The following is a 19,493-nucleotide window of genomic DNA, read 5'->3' as shown; positions in this document are numbered from 1 at the left end:
GGGTGAGAATTACCGCATCGTAAGAACACTCTAAAAATCCAGGACAACGGAAAACAGCCTTTACATCAGCCTTGATGACTTGTAGGTGTGTGGGTTTCTCTTCCTACAATTTTCAGCAAGGACAATGGGGCTGAGTCATTTTTAGAGTTGATGTTTCCACACCTAGATGGCTGTCAGGTTGAGGAACACTGATCAAGTTGCTAGAGTCCCTGGCTGGCTCTTGCTAAATGCAGAATCCAGTAACATCTGCGGCTAACGCTGGCTTAGATGCCACCAAAAGCATGGGGAGAAGAGACTTGTCCATGTATTGGCCCAAATAAAATGAGGGGAACATGTAGCCTGTCCTTGACCTGTCCATACTGAGGAATAAAATCGAGGGAAAAGACGTAACTGTAGCAATACAAGACTGTAAGCTCAGAACAATACAAGCCTGTTCTGATGTTCAACCCAAGACCCATCCTAGTCCAAGCTTACTGTGGTCAATCAGATGTTCTAGGGTGGAGATGGAGAACCTATCACATGCATGTCATAGGTGATGTGCCATGTCATTTTTATTGACACATCAGGCCTCTGGACCATCTGCAAGATGCACAAGAGAGGCCTGCTTACCTCTAGCAAATTTCTTCTTCTTCTTCTTCTTCTTCTTCTTCTTCTTCTTCTTCTTCTTCTTCTTCTTCTTCTTCTTCTTCTTCTTCTTCTTCTTCTTCCTCTCCTCCTCCTCCTCCTCCTCCTGGAAAAAACAGTCCAGTTGCCTTTTTTAAAAAGCCCCTTTGAGATAAGAGTCAACAGAATACAAGGACGGTTGGGCTTTGTTTGTGGCTACATAGAGATTCTAAGCTGATTCCTCTTTTGACTCTGCCCCCAGGTTCTGCCACTCCTTCCCCTACATCAACTGAATCTTAGAAATCTTAGAAAAAGTCTTTCTAGCTTGTCCTCTTTTCGCAGGCCAATGTGATCCCTCTTCATTATTCAACATTTATAGATAATGCTGCTTTATGGATAAAATAAATAAATAAATCTGATTTCTGTTAATCTGTGCCTGCACATCTTCTCCGTTTTTCCCAAACTCCATTAACAAAGGTGCACTTTCTATGTGCAGGTTCTGAATGACCCCCATCCTTCCATTTTCAAATCTCTTTGAAGATAAAAAGAGTGTAGAAAAAGAGACATATTGTTAATGTCAATCATGAGAAACTCGGCGGCGCACAGTGGGGTAGGGAGGTTCCCCCATACATGCTCTCAGCTACTAAATCATGTTTGGTCAAGCAGCATTATTGCCTGCTTCAGAGGACAGGAAAAAAGGTTTCCCTTCCACTAGCAGAAGCAAAAGCAGTGAGATAGGTTAGGAAATCTCATGAAATATAATAATAGGTGGAACATTTTTTCTCCTACCTAGAGGTTTATTCTTGACCCTTAGCAAATTTAAACCATGTAAATATTGCAAAATCCAGCATTTGTGGTAATTGTTCTAACTTTAAGGAAAAGCTTTATTATTAAAAAAAATCCATTGAAGATATTTGATGGGGAATAGTACGGTTTTACGAACGAGCGACAGAGTGAGAGAGCAGATGCTTGAAACGATTTGAATATTTCACTTCGGCAATCTTCTTTAACATTTAGGTCAAACGTTCAAAAAATGTGGCGTCTATAAATGTGTTTATATAGAATGCTAACACTAGGGTAGAGGTTTCATTAGTGGTTTCTTAGTTAAAGGGAGCTTAGTTAATTAGTTAAGGCTCTTACCACTTCTGTTGAGAAGGTAGACCATTTCTGAAAGCCAATACGTTGTCCTCCTTGAACCAGCAAATGTCACATGATTGTGGTGGTCATTAAAAACAAGCCAACCATGGTCACAAACACAGGGCTCCTAAGGAATAGAAAACCAGTTTTGTTAACCAGCCTTTGTTAAGGCACCAGGCTACAAAGTGGGACACCTTGAGTTCTAGTTCCGGCTTAGGCATGAAAGCCAGGTGGGTGACTTTGGGCCAACCACCAAGAGACAGTGAGTTCTAGTCCCACCTTAGCCATGAAAGTTGGCTGGGTGACTTTGGGCCAACCACCGAGAGACGGTGAGTTCTAGTCCCACCTTAGCCATGAAAGTCGGCTGGGTGACTTTGCGCCAACCACCGAGAGACGGTGAGTTCTAGTCCTACCTTAGCCATGAAAGTCGGCTGGGTGACTTTGCGCCAACCACCGAGAGATGGTGAGTTCTAGTCCCACCTTAGCCATGAAAGTCGGCTGGGTGACTTTGGGCCAATCACCGAGAGACGGTGAGTTCTAGTCCCACCTTAGCCATGAAAGTCGGCTGGGTGACTTTGCGCCAACCACCGAGAGACGGTGAGTTCTAGTCCCACCTTAGCCATGAAAGTCGGCTGGGTGACTTTGGGCCAATCACCGAGAGACGGTGAGTTCTAGTCCCACCTTAGCCATGAAAGTCGGCTGGGTGACTTTGGGCCAACCACCGAGAGACGGTGAGTTCTAGTCCCACCTTAGCCATGAAAGTCGGCTGGGTGACTTTGGGCCAACCACCGAGAGACGGTGAGTTCTAGTCCCACCTTAGCCATGAAAGTCGGCTGGGTGACTTTGGGCCAATCACCGAGAGATGGTGAGTTCTAGTCCCACCTTAGCCGTGAAAGTTGGCTGGGTGACTTTGGGCCAATCATCAAGAGACTCTGATTTCTAGTCCTGCCTTAGGCATGAAAGCCAGCTGGGTGTTATTGCACCAATAACTAGGAGATGGAGAGTTCCAGTCCCTTCATAGACATGAAAGGCAGCTGGGGCACTTTAGGCCAATTATCAGAAGACAGTGAATTCCGTTCCCACATTATGCATGAAAGCCATCTAGGTGACCTCAGACAATTCACTAGTCTCACTTTAGGCATAAAAGCTGGCTGGGTAACTTTGGGATAATGACTCTCAGCTCACCTCACCTCACCTGTTGTAGGGAAAATAGGGGAGAGAGGGAGGGAGGCATGCTGGATATATTTGTTGCCTTGGGTTATTTGCCAAAATAGTAAAGGTAAGATACAAACAAACAAGGAGATTTGCTGCCTGTAGAATCCTCCATGCAAGAAACCCAGAGTTCTTGATGTCTACGGCGATGTATCGCTTCTTTGTCATCTGAAACTGATGAGTTCAAAACTCAGAATTATAGAATTGTTCCCCGAATTCTTCTGCATAACTCAAGGTCTCCTGCCCACCCCCCCACCCCCCACCCCCAGTCTTAACCTGTAAGTCAAGACTGGGAGGCAGGAGACTTTTAGCCATTCAGAAGAATTTAGGGAACAATTCTATCATTCTGAGTTATTCTCCTCCTGCAAAACTGGAGCAGATGTAGTTCAACTTATTCTGTGCTCCTACTACTTCTGGTTAATTAATTAATCAGTGGGAGAGTAGTTTTGGGTGGTCCATCACTGGAGGTTTTTAAAAAAAAAGAGTCTGGAAAGCCATTTGTCCAGAATGGCATAGGGCAGGGGTAAGCAACCTTAGCTCTTTTACATCTTCTATCAATACGCATATCCAAAACTGTGAGTAACTTTAAGGAGATGGCCAGTGCTTTTTTTGTAAAAAAAAAAAAAGGTGCCAGAACTCACACGTGTCATACAACCCGCCTTGCCCTACCCTACAAGGTTCCATCCAAAAAAGGTGCCGGAACTCCGTTCTGAGCGTTCTATGAGAAAAAAAGCCCTGGAGATGGCTACCATCAATGCATGTATCCCAGGGGTAAGCAACCTTGGCTCTTTTATGACTCGTAGACTTCAACTCCCAGAATTCCTCAGCCAGCTATGCTGGCTCAGGAATTCTGGGAGTTGAAGTCCACGAGTCATCAAAGAGCCAAGGTTGCCTAACCCTGGCATAGGATCTCCTACTTGAGCAGGGGGTTGGACTAGAAGGCCTCCAATGTCACTTCCAGCTCTGTTATTCTGCTTCTTCTCTTGGTTTCCTCCAGCTTCTCTTTCTGCTGACCTCCCTCCCTTTTGCTCTCCTTCTCCAGGTGATCTGTACCTTGGTGGCTGCTTTCCTTCACTTTTTCTTCCTCTCCTCCTTCTGCTGGGTGCTAACAGAAGCTTGGCAATCCTACATGGCCGTGACGGGCAGGCTACGGAACCGCATCATTCGTAAACGTTTCCTGTGTCTTGGATGGGGTGAGCATCCCTCGCTCAAACGGCGGTGAAAGTTGCGATCTGTGTTCACGATGTAGCCTATGTACCAAAGGCAAATCAAAAGGCTAAGGCTGGCTTTAGACTTTGCAAAATGGAGGCTCTGCCAGGCATGAAGAATCCTGAAGATTCTTAAGTTGATCGATCTTCTTGATCTGTTGCTCAAGCCTATAGACAAGAATCGGGTCAACCGAAGTTCAATACAGGAGAGTCCTCACCTTACAACTAGAATTGAGCCCGAAAATTTCGGTTGCTAAGTGAGACATCTGTTAAGTGAGTTTTGTCCCATTTTACAATTTTTCCTGCCACTTGATTGTGAAATCAATCACTGATGTTCTTAAGTGAGTAACCCGGTTGTTAAGTGAATCTGGCTTTTCCCCATGGACTCCGCTTGTCAGAAGGTTGCAAAAGGGGATCAGATGACCTCGGGACACTGCGGCCGTCATATCTATGAGCCAGTTGTCAAATATCTGAATTTTGTTCACATAATCGTAGGGATGCTGCAATGCCCGTAAGTGTGAAAAATGATCATAAGTCCCTGTTTTCTGGGCTGTTGTAACTTTGAATGGTCACTAAATGAATGGTTTTAAGACTATTTGTACTAAATTGGTGCTAGATAAGCGTCGATAGAATTCAAGAAGGATTGGACTTAGACCGTTAGTTGAAATGTAACATAATGATTCTAGGCTAATGACTTGCTTAACTCTGCCCCCCCCCCGATTCCGTCTGCTCTTCTACTGCTGTCTCTGCCATCAAAAATATCAAGAATTAGCAATTCTTGAAGCTTTAAAGCAGTTAATCCCAAATTTGTCATATTGTGTCAATAGTTCATTAGATTGCTGGGTGGAAATCTTTCCTAACATCTTATACCAAATACTCATTTGGGATGTTTGCATATGCCGTAGTGTCTGATTTTTCTCTAGGCTGCATCAACAGAGGGACAGAATCAAGATCACATGAAGTGTTAGTCCCACTTTATAATGCCTTGGTAAGGCCACACTTGAAATACTGCATCCAGTTTTGATCATCATGACCCAAAAAAGATGTTGAGACTCCAGAAAGATAGCAGAGAAAAGCAACAAAGATGATTAGGGGACTGGAGGCTAAAACATAGAAGGAACGGTTGCAGGAATGTCTAGTTTAATGAAGAGAAGATCTGGGGTTAAATGAAAGCAGTCTTCCAATATCTCAGGGGCTGACCCAAAGAAGAGGGAGTCAAGCTATTCTCCAAAGCACCTGAAGGCAGGACAAGAAGCAACGGATGGAAACTAATCAAGAAGAGAACCAATCTAGAACTAAGAAGGAATTTTCTGACAGTGAGAACAATTAGCCAGTGGAACAACCTGCCTCCAGAAGCGGTGAATGCTCCAACACTGGAAGTTTTTAAGAAGAGACAGCCATTTGCCTAGAATGATATAGGACAGACATGCCAAACTCACAATGTCATGTGATGTCGCGCAACGTTTCGGAATGATTTTGTCATTGCCAGCAATGGGATGGGCATGGCTTCCGCATGACGCATCCAGCCCGTCGGCCGGCAGATTGACACCCCTGATATAGGATCTCCTGCTTGAGCGTGGGGGGGGTTGTTCTAGAAGACCTCCAAGGTCCCTTCAAACTCTGTTCTTCTTGAGAAGGCTAGGAAGCCAGAGATAGTGAAAACAAATAGCCCAGGGATAAGTGAATCAATCATTTAACTAAGAAGAAAATTGTAGACATTTTGAACATATTGGATACAAACATGTTTAGCCTTGAGAAGAAATTGCTAATTGGGATAGAATATCAACCCTTAAGTGGATGTCACAGGCTCTCTTTAGTGATGGATAAACATGGCTATAAGCTAATTCTAAGAACAGGAACCAGAAAACTGATAATTGGCAGTTACTGAGCAGATCACCATGGCACAGCTGAAGTTCTAGACAGATTTCAATTCATTCTCTTTTGAGGTGTACCTTCTTAGAAAATAAGACTTGGATTTCCTCTTGACTGTAGCCCCCATATGTTTTTATGGTGGACCAATATATATATTCACCATCTACCTTCCCATTCTTTCATTCAGCTAAGACTGATATGGAGAAATACGTATTTGGATATCTTAGAGGAGGAGGTGGTGGTTAAAGTGGGAAGGATGAAGTGGGAGAAGGATGGTTTTGAGGAGGGTCTAGAACAGGGGGTCTTCCAACTTGGCCCTTTTACGACTTGTGGACTTCAACTCCCAGAATTCCTCAGCCAGGCACGCTGGCTGAGGAATTCTGGGAGTTGAAGTCCACAAGTCGTAAAAGGGCCAAGTTGGAAGAACCCCCTGGTCTAGGACAACTCGCCATGAGTGACTCTGCACAGCCAACTCACCACAGGACAGCTCACTGCGGTCAACTCGCTGTGGGACAATTCAACACAGGATGAGTCAGGAGAGGGACAAGTGATCTTCTCATTTCGAGGACTTCTAACTTGAGAAGGTTGAAACCAAAAAGACAAAGGCTGCTGCAAAATCACTTGTCCCTCTCTTGAGCTATCCCGCATTGTATTGTCCAACGGGTAGTGGTGGGATTCAGCCAGTTCGCACCAGTTCGTCAGAACCGGTAGCTAATTTTTTTTGATGCCCAGGCCCAGAATGGACTTCCGGAAGCAGCATCCACACGGAGAACCGGTTGTTCACCTATTTGAATCCCACCACTGCCCACCGAGAGTTGTCCCACTGTGAGTTGACCGCAGTGAGTCAGCCGGGGTGAGTCAGCTGGAGAAAGTCAACTGGGACCAGTTGTCCCATTGCATCTTGAGGAAGACTCTTGTCAATAGTAAGATGCCCTCTTTTTAGACCTGATGGGGAGAGTGGATGTGGAGTGTTGGGATATGAAGGAGAGATACAGCCAAAAACAAATGGAGCAAAGTAGCAATTTGGTCTTGTTCTTCTCTTCTGGATCCAAGGACTGGTGACCAACATCTCATGGTTGATGCTGGTAAATTACGGGGCCATCTGCAATAAAACAATGATCATCCACAACCTTGGAGTGGCTGGATTGGTAGACCTATGTTATAGGTAGTCCTCGAACCTACGGCCACAACTGAGTCCAACATTTCTGTTGCTAAGCGAGACAGTTGTTCAAGGAATTTTGCCCTATTTTACGATTTTTCTCGCTACAGTCACTGCTGTTATTAATTTAGTAACATGGTTGTTAAGTGAATCTGGCCTCCACACTGACTTTGCTTGTCAGAAGGTCGCAAAAGGGGATCACATGATTCCGGGACACTGCACCAGGCTACAAAGTGAGAGATCTTGAGTTCTAGTCCCGGCTTAGGCATGTAGGCCGGTTGAGTGACTTTGGGCCAATCAACGAGACCACATCTCTTCCTCAGGATTCCAGCTCTTAAACAAGCATTATTTCCCAATTATTGTTTATCTAACTAAAACTGGAGTAGGGTTTCAGTTCAACAAAAAGGCCATAGATCCACTTGGCCAAGCTTTTTTCTAAATGATTCAGATGTTACTCCTTCCAAGCAGCTCCTCTATTCCCTCAATTCAGATAGTCCTCAACTTAAACTATTCATTTAGTGACTGTTCGAAGTTACAGCGTCATGGTGTTCTGTACCAGCCTGCTACCGGCCCTGCAGAAAAGGCAGGGACAACCCCTTTTACAAGAAGGCAAAAGGCTGGAATTAACGCCTGCCAAAAACAAATAGAACAAGACACAAACCAAGAAACAGGAGCTTTTCAAGCGGTTGCCTTCAGCAAACCAGCCCACGCATTCCCCCTTAAATACAGTTCAGGGCATGGCTTCTCTCTGCCTCCTTCCGAGGAGCCCCATTGCCTTCCTCTGTTTACTCCTGATTGACTGCCTCCTGCGTCGGGCGTCCTTGAACAGGGCCAGCTGTGGGTCATCTTCATCCACGCTGTCAGGCTCACACAGCTGGGTCTGCATCGTGACCAGGTGAGAGGGGCCTGGCTGAGGGCTCTCATCAGCAAGCTCTCCAACCCCTCAGCAACCTCTCCAACACCCCCCTCCTCCTCCTCTGAATCGTCCGACCCAACTGCCGAATCCACAGGCTGACCCTGAATCACAAGACATGGAAAAAAGTGACCTATGACCATGTTTCACACTTATGACCATTGCAGCATCACCACATTTAATGTGAAGACAATTCACATGCTTGACAACTGTCAGACAGTTGCACTGTCCCCAGAGTCATGTGACCTGTTTTTGTGACTTTCCGACAAGCAAAATCAATGGGGAAGCCAGATTCACTTAACAGCTGGGTCACTTCCTTAACAACTGCAGTGATCCATTTAACAATGGTGGCGAGAGAGATCGTAAAATGGGGCAGAATTCACTTACCAACCATCTCGCTTATCGAGAGACGTTTGGGGCTCAGTTGCGCCCGTAGGTCGAGAGTTATCTGTGTCTTCAGATATGAATATTAAAAATGTACACTGGTCCAAATCTTCGGGGCATTGAGCGTTTTTGGAGAAGATCTCTGGAGACCTTAGGCAAACTTCACAAGATCCGGGGATGCTGCCTTATTCTCCTGTGAGATTTTATAAGATGTTGATATTCCGTCACAAAACCACCAGGGAGGATTCGTTCTTTCCGTACGAGGTTTGAAGAGCTGGTGAGGTTTCAAGCAGTTTGTGCAAACGTGAACCGAGCTGGTGACTTGCCCTCCTAAAAAGGGAACATACAGCAGTCCTCCAATATCTGAGGGGTGTCAAAAAGAAGATGGCAGGGGGCAACCCCTTCTCCAAAGGAGTTGAAATCAGGAGAAGAAGCAACGGATGGACACTAAACAAGGAGAGAAGCAACCTGGAACTAAGGAACAGCTTGCCACCAGAAGTTGTGAATGCTCCAACCCTGGAGGTTTTCAAGAAGAGATTGGACAGCCATTTGACTGGGATAGTAGAGGCAGTGGTGGGACTCAGCCAGTTTGCACCAGTTCGGTAGCTACCATATTTTCTGGCATATAAGATGACTTTTTAACCCATGAAAATCATCTCAAAAGTTGGGGGCTCGTCTTATACGACCAGTCGTCTTATACTCGGAAAATACGGTAATTTTTTTGTTGCCCAGGCCCAGAGTGGACTTCCAGAAGTGACATCCACACAGAGAACCGGTTGTTCCCATATTTGAATCCCACCACTGGGCAAAAGGTCTCCTGCCTGCCTTTGCACGGGGTTGGACCAGAAGATCTCCAAGGTCCCTTACAACTCTGTTATTCTGTTACACTCTCCGGGATGTATGAAAGGATATGACAGTTTGCGTTGCTGATGATTGTTATGGTTTGAGGAGAATGTTTTGTCAGAAATGGGAAAATCCTTTCCACCTGCGGGGTGAAGTGGGACCATCGCAACGGATTTCCACATGTTCTGCTTGGTCTAAGGGAGAACCCAGCCAAATCAACGTTTTCCCTCTCTGGAGACTCTCACTGTTTACCGTTGCCTGGCTGTATTGAATGAAAGGATTGTAATTTATTTACTCTCAGTCTTACCTCATGTAATCCTGGCTTAATTGTCATTTAATATCCTTCAGAGCTCAGCCAGGAAGACAGCTGCCAGATTCACCTAGAGGCAGTTAATTCGCCTCTGGCCAAGATGCTTTTATTTAAAGTCTCATTGAACGACATGCTGATAAAGAGCTGGGCTTTGGCTAGGAAGAAAGTAAAGAGATCAGGCAGGAAAAATGGCAATTCTTAGAGCCGCAGAACCTGATTCTAAATAATTCTAAATAAGACTAGGCTAGAAATCGTGGGCGCTCCATCACTGGAAATTTTTCAAGAAGAACTGGACAATCACCTGTCTGAGATGTTGTAGGGCCTCCTTGAGCAGGGGGCTGGACTAGAAGACCTCCAGGGTCCCTTCTAGCTTTCTATTCTATTCTATTCTATTCTATTCTATTCTATTCTATATTTTCTATTCTATTCTATTCTATTCCATATTTTCTATTCTATTCTATTCTATTCTATTCTATTCTATTCTATTCTATTCTATTCTATTCTATTCTATTCTATTCTATTCTATTCTATTCTATTCTATTCTATTCCATATTCCATATTTTCTATTCTATTCTATTCTATTCTATTCTATTCTATTCTATTCTATTCCCTATCCTATCCTATCCTATATTTCTATTCTATTCTATTCTATTCTATTCTATTCTATTCTATTCTATTCTATTCTATTCTATTCTATTCTATTCTATTCTATTCTATTCTATTCTATTCTATTCTATTCTATTCCATTCCATTCCATTCCATTCCATATTTTCTATTCTATTCTATTCTATTCTATTCTATTCTATTCTATTCTATTCTATTCTATTCTATTCTATTCTATTCTATTCTATTCTATTCTATTCTATTCTATTCTATTCTATTCTATTCCATACCATATTTTCTCTTCTCTTCTCTTCTCTTCTCTTCTCTTCTCTTCTCTTCTCTTCTCTTCTCTTCTCTTCTCTTCTGCATACTAAGAAGGGGCAAAATGGATTTAGAAGACGAGACAGGAGGGAGAAACTCTTGTTCCTCAAGGCAATTTTTGTTTCTGCTTTAATAAATCTTGGTGCAACTATTTTTTTTTAAATTGTGTCTCACTGCATTTTAACTGATTCTCTCTAGGTCTCCCTGCCTTGGTGGTTGCTATCTCTGTGGGGTTTACTAAAGCCAAGGGCTACGGCACCGGGAACTAGTGAGTAAGCAATTCTTCCTTTCCCTTTTCTGTCCAGAAATAGGAGCAATTCAGCTTTGATATCAGGTAGCCTTGTCATTGAGGAATAATCGCTTAACCCCTAGCAAGTTTTCTCCACGTTGCATCTGGGGAGGAAAAACTCTTTGAGTTCCACCATTTTTCTTTGCCTGCGCTAAATTCTCTTCTCTTCTTCCTTGCCTAGCTGCTGGCTGTCTTTGGAGGGTGGTCTACTCTACGCCTTCGTGGGACCGGCCGCTGCTGTGGTTTTGGTATATGATTCCGCCCCCCCCCCACTTCTAAATATTCCCCCTCTACTGTCCTGCTTGAAGACCTTACAAAGCCTATGTTCTACCTAGGATCTTTGCTCTCAAGATGAACTAAGCCCCAGTGGAATGCAGAAGTCCTTAAACTAAGGCCCTTTTTTTAAAAAAAACAATCTGGGTTAATTCCGAAGGGAAAATGCCAAATTCATGGGTAAATTTGTAGGAAAAGTTGGATTGTTGTGTTCTATTTGGGGGTGGGTGGGTGTTGAAGAACAGAGAGAGAGCAGAGAAGATGATTAGGGGGCTGGAGGTTAAACCATATGGCGAAAGGTTGCAGGAACTGGGAACGTCTACTCTAAGAAAGAGAAGGACTAGGGATGACATGATGGCTGGGTTCCAATATCTGAAGAGTTTTCACAGAGAAGAGAGGGTCGACCTATTATCCAAGGCACCTGAGAAGAGGCAAAGAAATGGATGGAAACCTATCAAGGAGAGATCTAACCTAGAATTAAGGAGAAAATTCCTGACAACGAGATTCAATTAACCAGTGGAACGGCTGGCCTTCAGAAATTCTGGACGCTCCATCACTGGAGGTTTTTAAGAAGAGACTGGACAGCCATTTGTCTGAAATGGTATAGGTTCTCCTGCTTGAGCAGGGGGATGGACTAGAAGACCTCCAAGGTCCCTTCCAGCTCCGTTTTTCTGTGGTCAGTTTTAAAACCCATCGGGCCGGTCTGAGGGTTCTCCAACACTGGAGCTTTTTTTAAGAAGAGATTGGACAGCCGTTCGTCTAAAATGGCATAGGGTTTCCTGCTTGAGCAGAGGGTTGGACTAGAAGACCTCCATGGCCCTTTCCAACTCTGTCAATCTGTTATCTGAATTCACCCATCAGCAGTGAAAACTTTTTAAATCTCAGCAATCCCCATGATGAGAAGGAATAAACTTTTATTGATGGGATTTTTTTTTTAGAATTTAGAACAGTGTGGCTGATGGATACATGTTTTTTTTTTTGGGGGGGGGGTAATCAAGATATTTGTCATTAAGCCTCTCCCTTTTCAACCACAAATTGTAGCCCATCTCTAACTTTAATGCCAAGTGGGGCTAATTTATTTATTTATTTAAAACAAGGATGGTTGAAGGGAGCCACAGAAATCACCGACCAACCGTGATTTTTCAGTAATCCGAATTGAAACGCCCCATCGTTTTACATAAAACTAAATAAAACCGGGACAATTTATCCCTTTAAAGGAATGGCAGAAGCTAACGGTCCTAAAGGCTATTGCTTATGTTAATTAAGCAGAGCCTCCAGGGTCGGTGGCAATATACCTTTTAACTGCTGAAGCCAGAGAAGCATCAGTTGAAAAAAATTAAGCAAGGGGTGTAAAATGGCTATATTATTTCCCTGGACAGCAAAGGAAGAAATTGGCTGCAATTTTATTTCCCTGGGTAGACTTTGGTCATGGGTCCAACACCTATGTGAAGCTACAATCAGGCCAAGCTGGGAGGGTTTCAGCTCTCCTACCGCTAGTAAAATAAATGTAAATAAAAGCTATCAAGGTCTCTGGGGACTTCTTCTGAGCTTTCAGTGGCTCTTTCTAGGACAGGGGTGTGGCAATTCGAAGGCTTGTGGACTTCAACTCCCACAATTCCCCAGCCAGCCAATATGCAGATTATCAACAAGTATAGCTTGTTCATATTAGTAAATTAACCAGTTTTCTGGATTTTAGCATGAGTACCGATAACCTAAAATACTCAAACAGGCTGCCAATGCAGCCTAAACTAACCAAGATCAAAATGAAACCATGCATATGGTGGTGCAGTGGTTAGAATGCAGTATTGCAGGCTAACTCAACTGCTTGGTGCCAGGAGTTCGATCCTGACGGGCTCAAAAGTTGATTCAGCCTTCCATCCTACCGAGGTCGGTAAAATAAGAGCCCAGATTTTGGGTCCAGTGGTGGGATTCAGCCATTTTGCACCACTTCGGCAGAACCGGTAGCTAATGTTTTGTTGCACAGGCCCAGAATGGACTTCCAGAAATGGCATGCAGACAGAGACCTGGTTGTTCACCTATTTGAATCCCACCACTGGTTATAATCTGCATATTGACTGGCTGGGGAATTCTGGAATAGAATAGAATAGAATAGAATAGAATAGAATAGAATAGAATAGAATAGAATAGAATAGAATAGAATAGAATAGAATAGAATAGAATAGAATAGAATGGAATGGAATGGAATGGAATGGAATGGAATGGAATGGAATGGAATGGAATGGAAAATATGGAATAAATTATAATAGAATAGAATAGAATAAAATAGAATAGAATAGAATAGAATAGAATAGAATAGAATATATGGAATAGAATAGAATAGAATAGAATAGAATAGAATAGAATAGAATAGAATAGAATAGAATAGAATAGAATAGAATAGAATAGAATAGAATAGAATAGATGGAATAGAATAGAATAGAATAGAATAGAATAGAATAGAATAGAATAGAATAGAATAGAATAGAATAGAATAGAATAGAATAGAATAGAATAGAAAATATGGAATAGAATAGAATAGAATAGAATAGAATAGAATAGAATAGAATAGAATAGAATAGAAAATATGGAATAGAATAGAATAGAATAGAATAGAATAGAATAGAATAGAATAGAATATATGGAATAGAATAGAATAGAATAGAATAGAATAGAATAGAATAGAATAGAATAGAATAGAATAGAATAGAATGGAATGGAATGGAATGGAATGGAATGGAATGGAATGGAATGGAGTGGAGTGGAGTGGAATGGAGGGGAAGGGAAGGGAAGGGAAGGGAAGGGAAGGGAAGGGAAGGGAAGGGAAGGGAAGGGAAGGGAATAGAAAATATGGAATAGAATAGAATAGAATAGAATAGAATAGAATAGAATAGAATAGAATAGAATAGAATAGAATAGAATAGAATAGAATAGAATAGAATAGAATCTAGAAGGGGCCTTGGAGGTCTTCTACTCCAGCCCCCTGCTCAAGCAGGAGAACTTATACCATTCCAGACAAGTGGCTGTCCACAAGTTGAAGTCCACAAGTCTTGAAAGTTGCAAAGCTTGGACATCCCTGTTCTAGGACAGAGTGAAGTTAGCCAGATGCAAAAGGCCTCTCTTTATCCAAAAAAATACACCACACACAAACATACACACACAGTTTATCTGCCAATTCGTATTCTTTGGAACGCTCCTGGGGAAAAAAAAATGGTTGGCCTCCAACGTTTTCTGTCTCAGACCCCCAAACATTCATCGCACGAAACAATGCTGAGATTCAAAAATGGCTCAGGACAGTTGACCTTGCTAAAAACCCAGCTGGGACTCAAGCTGTCTTCTCCAGCAGAGCTAGGCTAGCAGATGGGGAAGATCTGGAGAACTTTAATGCAGGGGTCTTCAAACCTGGCCCTTGGATGACTTGTGGACTTCAACTCCCAGAATTCCTCAGCCAGGCAGGCCTGCCTGGCTGAGGAATTCTGGGAGTTGAAGTCCACAAGTCATCCAAGGGCCAGGTTTGAAGAACCGCCGGCGTTAATGGGTGCGTCAAACCTGATCAGGTGTCCAAGTCAACTTTTCTGTTGTTTCTCTTCCAACAGGTAAACATGGTTATTGGCATACTGGTGTTTAACAAACTTGTATCCAAAGATGGAATAACAGATAAGAAACTGAAGGAACGGGCAGGGTAGGCGTCCTAATCATCCTTCCTCTAAGAAATGCAAGCAATCTCTCTCTATATCTATCTTATCATGTAGATGTTTTGCAAAGTCACTCTCGATAACCAGGCAGGAATATTATGCCAAGAAAAAAATATATATATGGTGGGTTTGGGGAGAGAAAAAAAAAAGCTTCAACCAGCCCTCTGAGCATCTTCTTCTGACTTGTGGCATGGAAAGAGCATGGAGTGCCCAGTGTGATTTATTTAACTAGGCATCAATGCAACGGACACCTCTTCAGTTGCACTGAGCATCGAGACCATGAGACAGGGACAATGACTTGTCTTCTGGATGAAGATATTACGATGAGTCGCCCACATGTAAAGGGAAGGAAAATGATATCCTTCCATTTCTCTATTTAGAGGAAATAGACAAAGAATCTACGTTCAGCCTCGTTTCTGAGGAATGCTTGGCTTGTGTTCTTAGACATCACAGGGAGATCTGCCACCAGTCCAGCTTGGAAGTCTTCTAACACAGGGCTTTTCAGCCTTTTCACCCATTGTACCACTTTTAGGATATGACAACATCCGAGTACCACCAGTCGCCTAACAAGGTGTCAAAAACTTGATGACAAAAGAAAGGAAAAAAGTGATGAAGTACAGGTAGTCCTCGACTTACAACAGTTCGCTTAGCGACTGTTCAAAGTTACAATGGCACTGAAAAAAGTGCCCCCGAAGCCACAGCCGAGCAAGACACCTGCCTGCCCGCCTGGGGGCGCTCTTCCTCCTGTCCGAGGTTTTAATGGTTGTGAGCATTTCTGTTGAGGATTGGCAGCGGGGGTGGGGTGGGGGTGTTTGGTTTTTATTCCCCCCCCATCTGCTGGGTGATTGCAGCAGGTTTGGTCACTTCACATGACCCCGGGACACTCTGACCGTCATAAATATGAATCACTTCCTAAGCCTCTGAATGTAAATCACAAGACCCTGGAGATGCTGGAACATTCCAGCTGATCGGTGCTTCTTCTGGGCTCAGAAGCGCCAGGATCAGCGCCGAGCTCCAGCTGGATCCTGGTGCTGATCCTGGTTCTTCCGCTGAGCCCTGACATCCCTGCAGCTCCAGCCATCTCTCACTCAGGCTTGTGCGGTGCTGCCACCGGTTCAGCTCATTCCCCTCCCCAGCTACCACTTTTCTAGGATGGTCGCGTACCACCTGCCAGGTGCCAGTGTACCACAGGTGGTACCTGTACCACTGGTTGAAAAGCCCTTTTCTAACATACCAGAGCAATTTGGAAATAAACCTAGGCTTGGTTATCAGACATTTGCAGATACCGAACTTGTGTTATGCACATTAGAAAACAACAACGTTGCATTGCTTTTTTGACACAATCACCATTCAAACTGAGGCCCTTGTCATAACCTGTTACAAAGTTTGACTTTCCTTAGTCGTCGCTCGGCATCAAATTTGGTCTTTGGGGTGGGGGAGGGGTTGATCAAAAACATCCCAACGGAACTGCTTCAAGAGTCCTCGGGTGCGTCCAGCGCAGAGGTCTTCAAAGTTGGCCCTTTTTATGACTTGTGGACTTCAACTCCCAGAATTCCTCAGCTAGGCACGCTGGCTGAGGAATTCTGGGAATTGAAGTCCACAAGTCATAAAAGGGCCAAGTTTGAAGACCCCCTGCAGTAGAGTAAGCGTGTGTTGGAAATGTTAAAGAGAAGTTTTGTGGGTTGAGACCCAACTCCTTCCATCACATCACCATTTGAGAGGAAAAAAAGAGGGGGGGAGATTATGTTTTCTTCATAACAGGGATGGATTCACTTGTTCTTTCTGTTACAGAGAGTGGACCATGGTGAAAACATGGTGGGCTGTGGGTGTGTGGAGCCTATAAGTTGCTGTTGTGTGAGAAAATAAGTTCTGCTTCAAGAGTCCTCGGGTGCGTCTAGCGCAGAGGTCTTCAGACTTGGCCCTTTTTATGACTTGTGGACTTCAACTCCCAGAATTCCTCAGCTGAGGAATTCTGGGAGTTGAAGTCCACAAGTCATTAAAGGGCCAAGCTTGAAGACCCCTGCTTTAAAGCATGAAAATGCATCTTCAAAACTTCCCGAGGTCAACCAAGCCACCAGAGGCTTCTTCCCTGGAATCAACTCAAAATCTGGAAAGCTTCTTTGGAACGTGATTCAGTGAATCACTGGTGCTACTTAGGTCAGGTAGAGTCCATGTTTCTCGGAACGCTGTTGCAGCCTCTGCAACACACCCATGCCGCCATCTTAATATAAAGGTGCAAATCCCTTCCTATGAAACGGGGAGACGAGAGCAACAGGAACTGTTCTGTACCAGCCTGCTACCGGCCCTGCAGAAAAGGCAGGGACAACCCCTTTTACAAGAAGGCAAGAGGCTGGAACTAAGTCTTCCAAATTTATGGATACAAAAGCAAACAGAACAAGACACGAACCATGAAACAGGAGCTATTCAAGCGGTTGCCTTCAGCAAACCAGCCCTCCCACGCATTCCCCTTTTATACAGTTCAGGGCGTGGCTTCTCTCTGCCTCCTTCCGAGGTGCCCCATTGCCTTCCTCTGTTTACTCCTACTTGACTGCCTCCTGTGTCGGGCGTCCTTGAACAGGGCCAGCTGTGGGTCATCTTCATCCACGCTGTCAGGCTCACACAGCTGGGTCTCCGTGGTGACCAAGTGGGAGGGGCCTGGCTGAGGGCTCTCATCAGCAAGATCTTCAACCCCCTCAGCAAGGTCTTCAACACCCCCCTCCTCCTCCTCCTCTGAGTCATCCGACCCAAATGCCGAACCCACAGGCTGACCCTGAATCACAACAGGAACCAAGGCAGATTTGAATGTGCAGATTCAAAACTGGGGCTCATCCCATTGTTCCCAAAGGCGCCTAGCTCTGCCATCGTTTTATGGGCATTGCTGTGATATTAAAACTTGGCCAAAAACTTTAAATTAAATCCTGCTTTAGCTGGTTATCGACTGTGCTGAAGAGATGCTGGAAATGCAGAATCTTAGGAGAAAAGGGAGGGAGTTGGTTTTTTTTGTTTTTTTAATGGCTTCCCTTTGCGTTCATTTCTTGGCTCGCTTGTGAACCTGTTCCAAAGTTGTGCTTTTCAATGTGCAAACGAACTTGTGGGCGCGTAACCCGTGGAGAACATGGCGGTGTCCGATGGGGGGGGCAGGGGGTTAAGAGCTGTGTCATCGCTGGTCACGGAATTGGTGAATTGGGAAATTTTGGAAGCAAGCCGCCCAGAAGTGTAAACTAGGCATGTCCCAAAACACGATGCGCGGGTTGTTCCTCTTCTTATGACCACAGTTGAACCCAACATTTCGTTTGCCAAGTGGAGCGTTGGTTAAGTTTGGAGTTTGCCCCGCTTTACGACCTTTCCTGCCAACCGTTGTTAAGTGAATCTCGGCCGTTGTTTTTTTTTTCTTTTCGTTTTTGCTTTCTCAATTTTTTAAAACATTTTATTAGATTATAGAATAAAATGGAAAAATGCAAAAGTAAAGTGCAGGATACAGTGGGAGGGAAAAGGGAAAAGAAAGTGAGGGGGAGAAGGGAAAAAGAGAAAAAAAAGACATTTACTTCTGACATAATAATAATAATAATAATAATAATAATAATAATAATAATAATAATAATAATAATTTGAATTTGAATGTTCAATTGACTGAAGTTCATGTTTAATAATAATAATAATAATAATAATAATAATAATTTGAATTTGAATGTTCAATTGACTGAAGATCATGTATAATAATAATAATAATAATAATAATAATAATAATAATAAAAAAGCAAAAAAAGTCGAGGTTTTATGTTAACGCTTCATTCTACTGAAATAGAGGAAGGGTTTCCAGTCTGAGCAGGGGGTTGGACTAGAAGACCTTCAAGATCCCTTCCAACTCTATTATTATTGTTATTGCTATTGTTGTTGTTATATAATAATAACAGCAGCAGCAATAACAATAACAATAACGGAAGGGACCTTGGAGGTCTTCTAGTCCAACCCTCTGCTCAGGCAGGAGAACGTATGGAAACCCTTCCTCTATTTCAGTAGAATTTATTTATTTATTTTTATTTTAATCCCATTTATATCCCGCCCTTCTCCGAAGACTCAGGGCGGCTTACAAGCTTAGCAGTAGCCTTCATTCTATGTATATGCCTGCTTATTAGGGCTTTCACACACACCCCAAGCGGCATTATTACAAAGTCAGCTTAATTGCCCCCAACAATCTGGGTCCTCATTTTACCCACCTGGGAAGGACGGAAGGCTGAGTCAACCTTGAGCCTGGTGGGATGCGAACCTGCACTAATTGCAGGCAGCTGGTGTTACTTAAGGACGCATTAGCCCACTGCTCCACCAAGGCTCCACCAAGGCTCCACCAAGAATGAAGCGTTAACATCAAACCTCGACTTTTTTTAAACTTTTCCACAATAGTGTAAAACTAGCCATTTCTGTAACAATAAATCCATCTAATCAGTAGAACCACGAATCAAAGTTTCGTTTGAATGGCTGCTGTTGTTAAATGAGTTGGATCATTGTGAAGGAAATCTGGCTTTGCTTGTCAGAAGGTCGCAAAATGGGGATCGCATCACACACACACACACACACACACACACACACACACACACACACACACATGTCCCAGGACGCTGCCTCCGTCGTAAATACAAATCAATGGCCAGGCATGTGAATTCTGATCATGTGACC

The 19,493-nt window shown here is 43.6% G+C and overlaps 1 protein-coding gene across 1 annotated transcript in view; it reads left to right on the top strand.

Annotated features, from left to right (window-relative positions):
• The window catches only part of ADGRB1 (adhesion G protein-coupled receptor B1), a gene marked incomplete at its 5' end in the record, with an annotated part of 259,043 nt that overhangs the window by 204,819 nt on the left and 34,731 nt on the right, over positions 1-19,493 (top strand). Inside the window, 4 exons of the mRNA XM_083379962.1 lie at positions 3,995-4,145; positions 10,764-10,833; positions 11,036-11,102; positions 14,721-14,806. Of these exons, the coding sequence (XP_083236088.1) occupies positions 3,995-4,145; positions 10,764-10,833; positions 11,036-11,102; positions 14,721-14,806 (374 nt within the window). The remainder of the gene's footprint in view (positions 1-3,994; positions 4,146-10,763; positions 10,834-11,035; positions 11,103-14,720; positions 14,807-19,493) is intronic.

Source organism: Vipera ursinii (genome assembly GCF_947247035.1).
Source record: "Vipera ursinii genome assembly, contig: SUPER_3_unloc_1, whole genome shotgun sequence".
Taxonomy (NCBI): domain Eukaryota; kingdom Metazoa; phylum Chordata; class Lepidosauria; order Squamata; family Viperidae; genus Vipera; species Vipera ursinii.
This window is presented reverse-complemented; position numbering and strand designations above follow the sequence as displayed.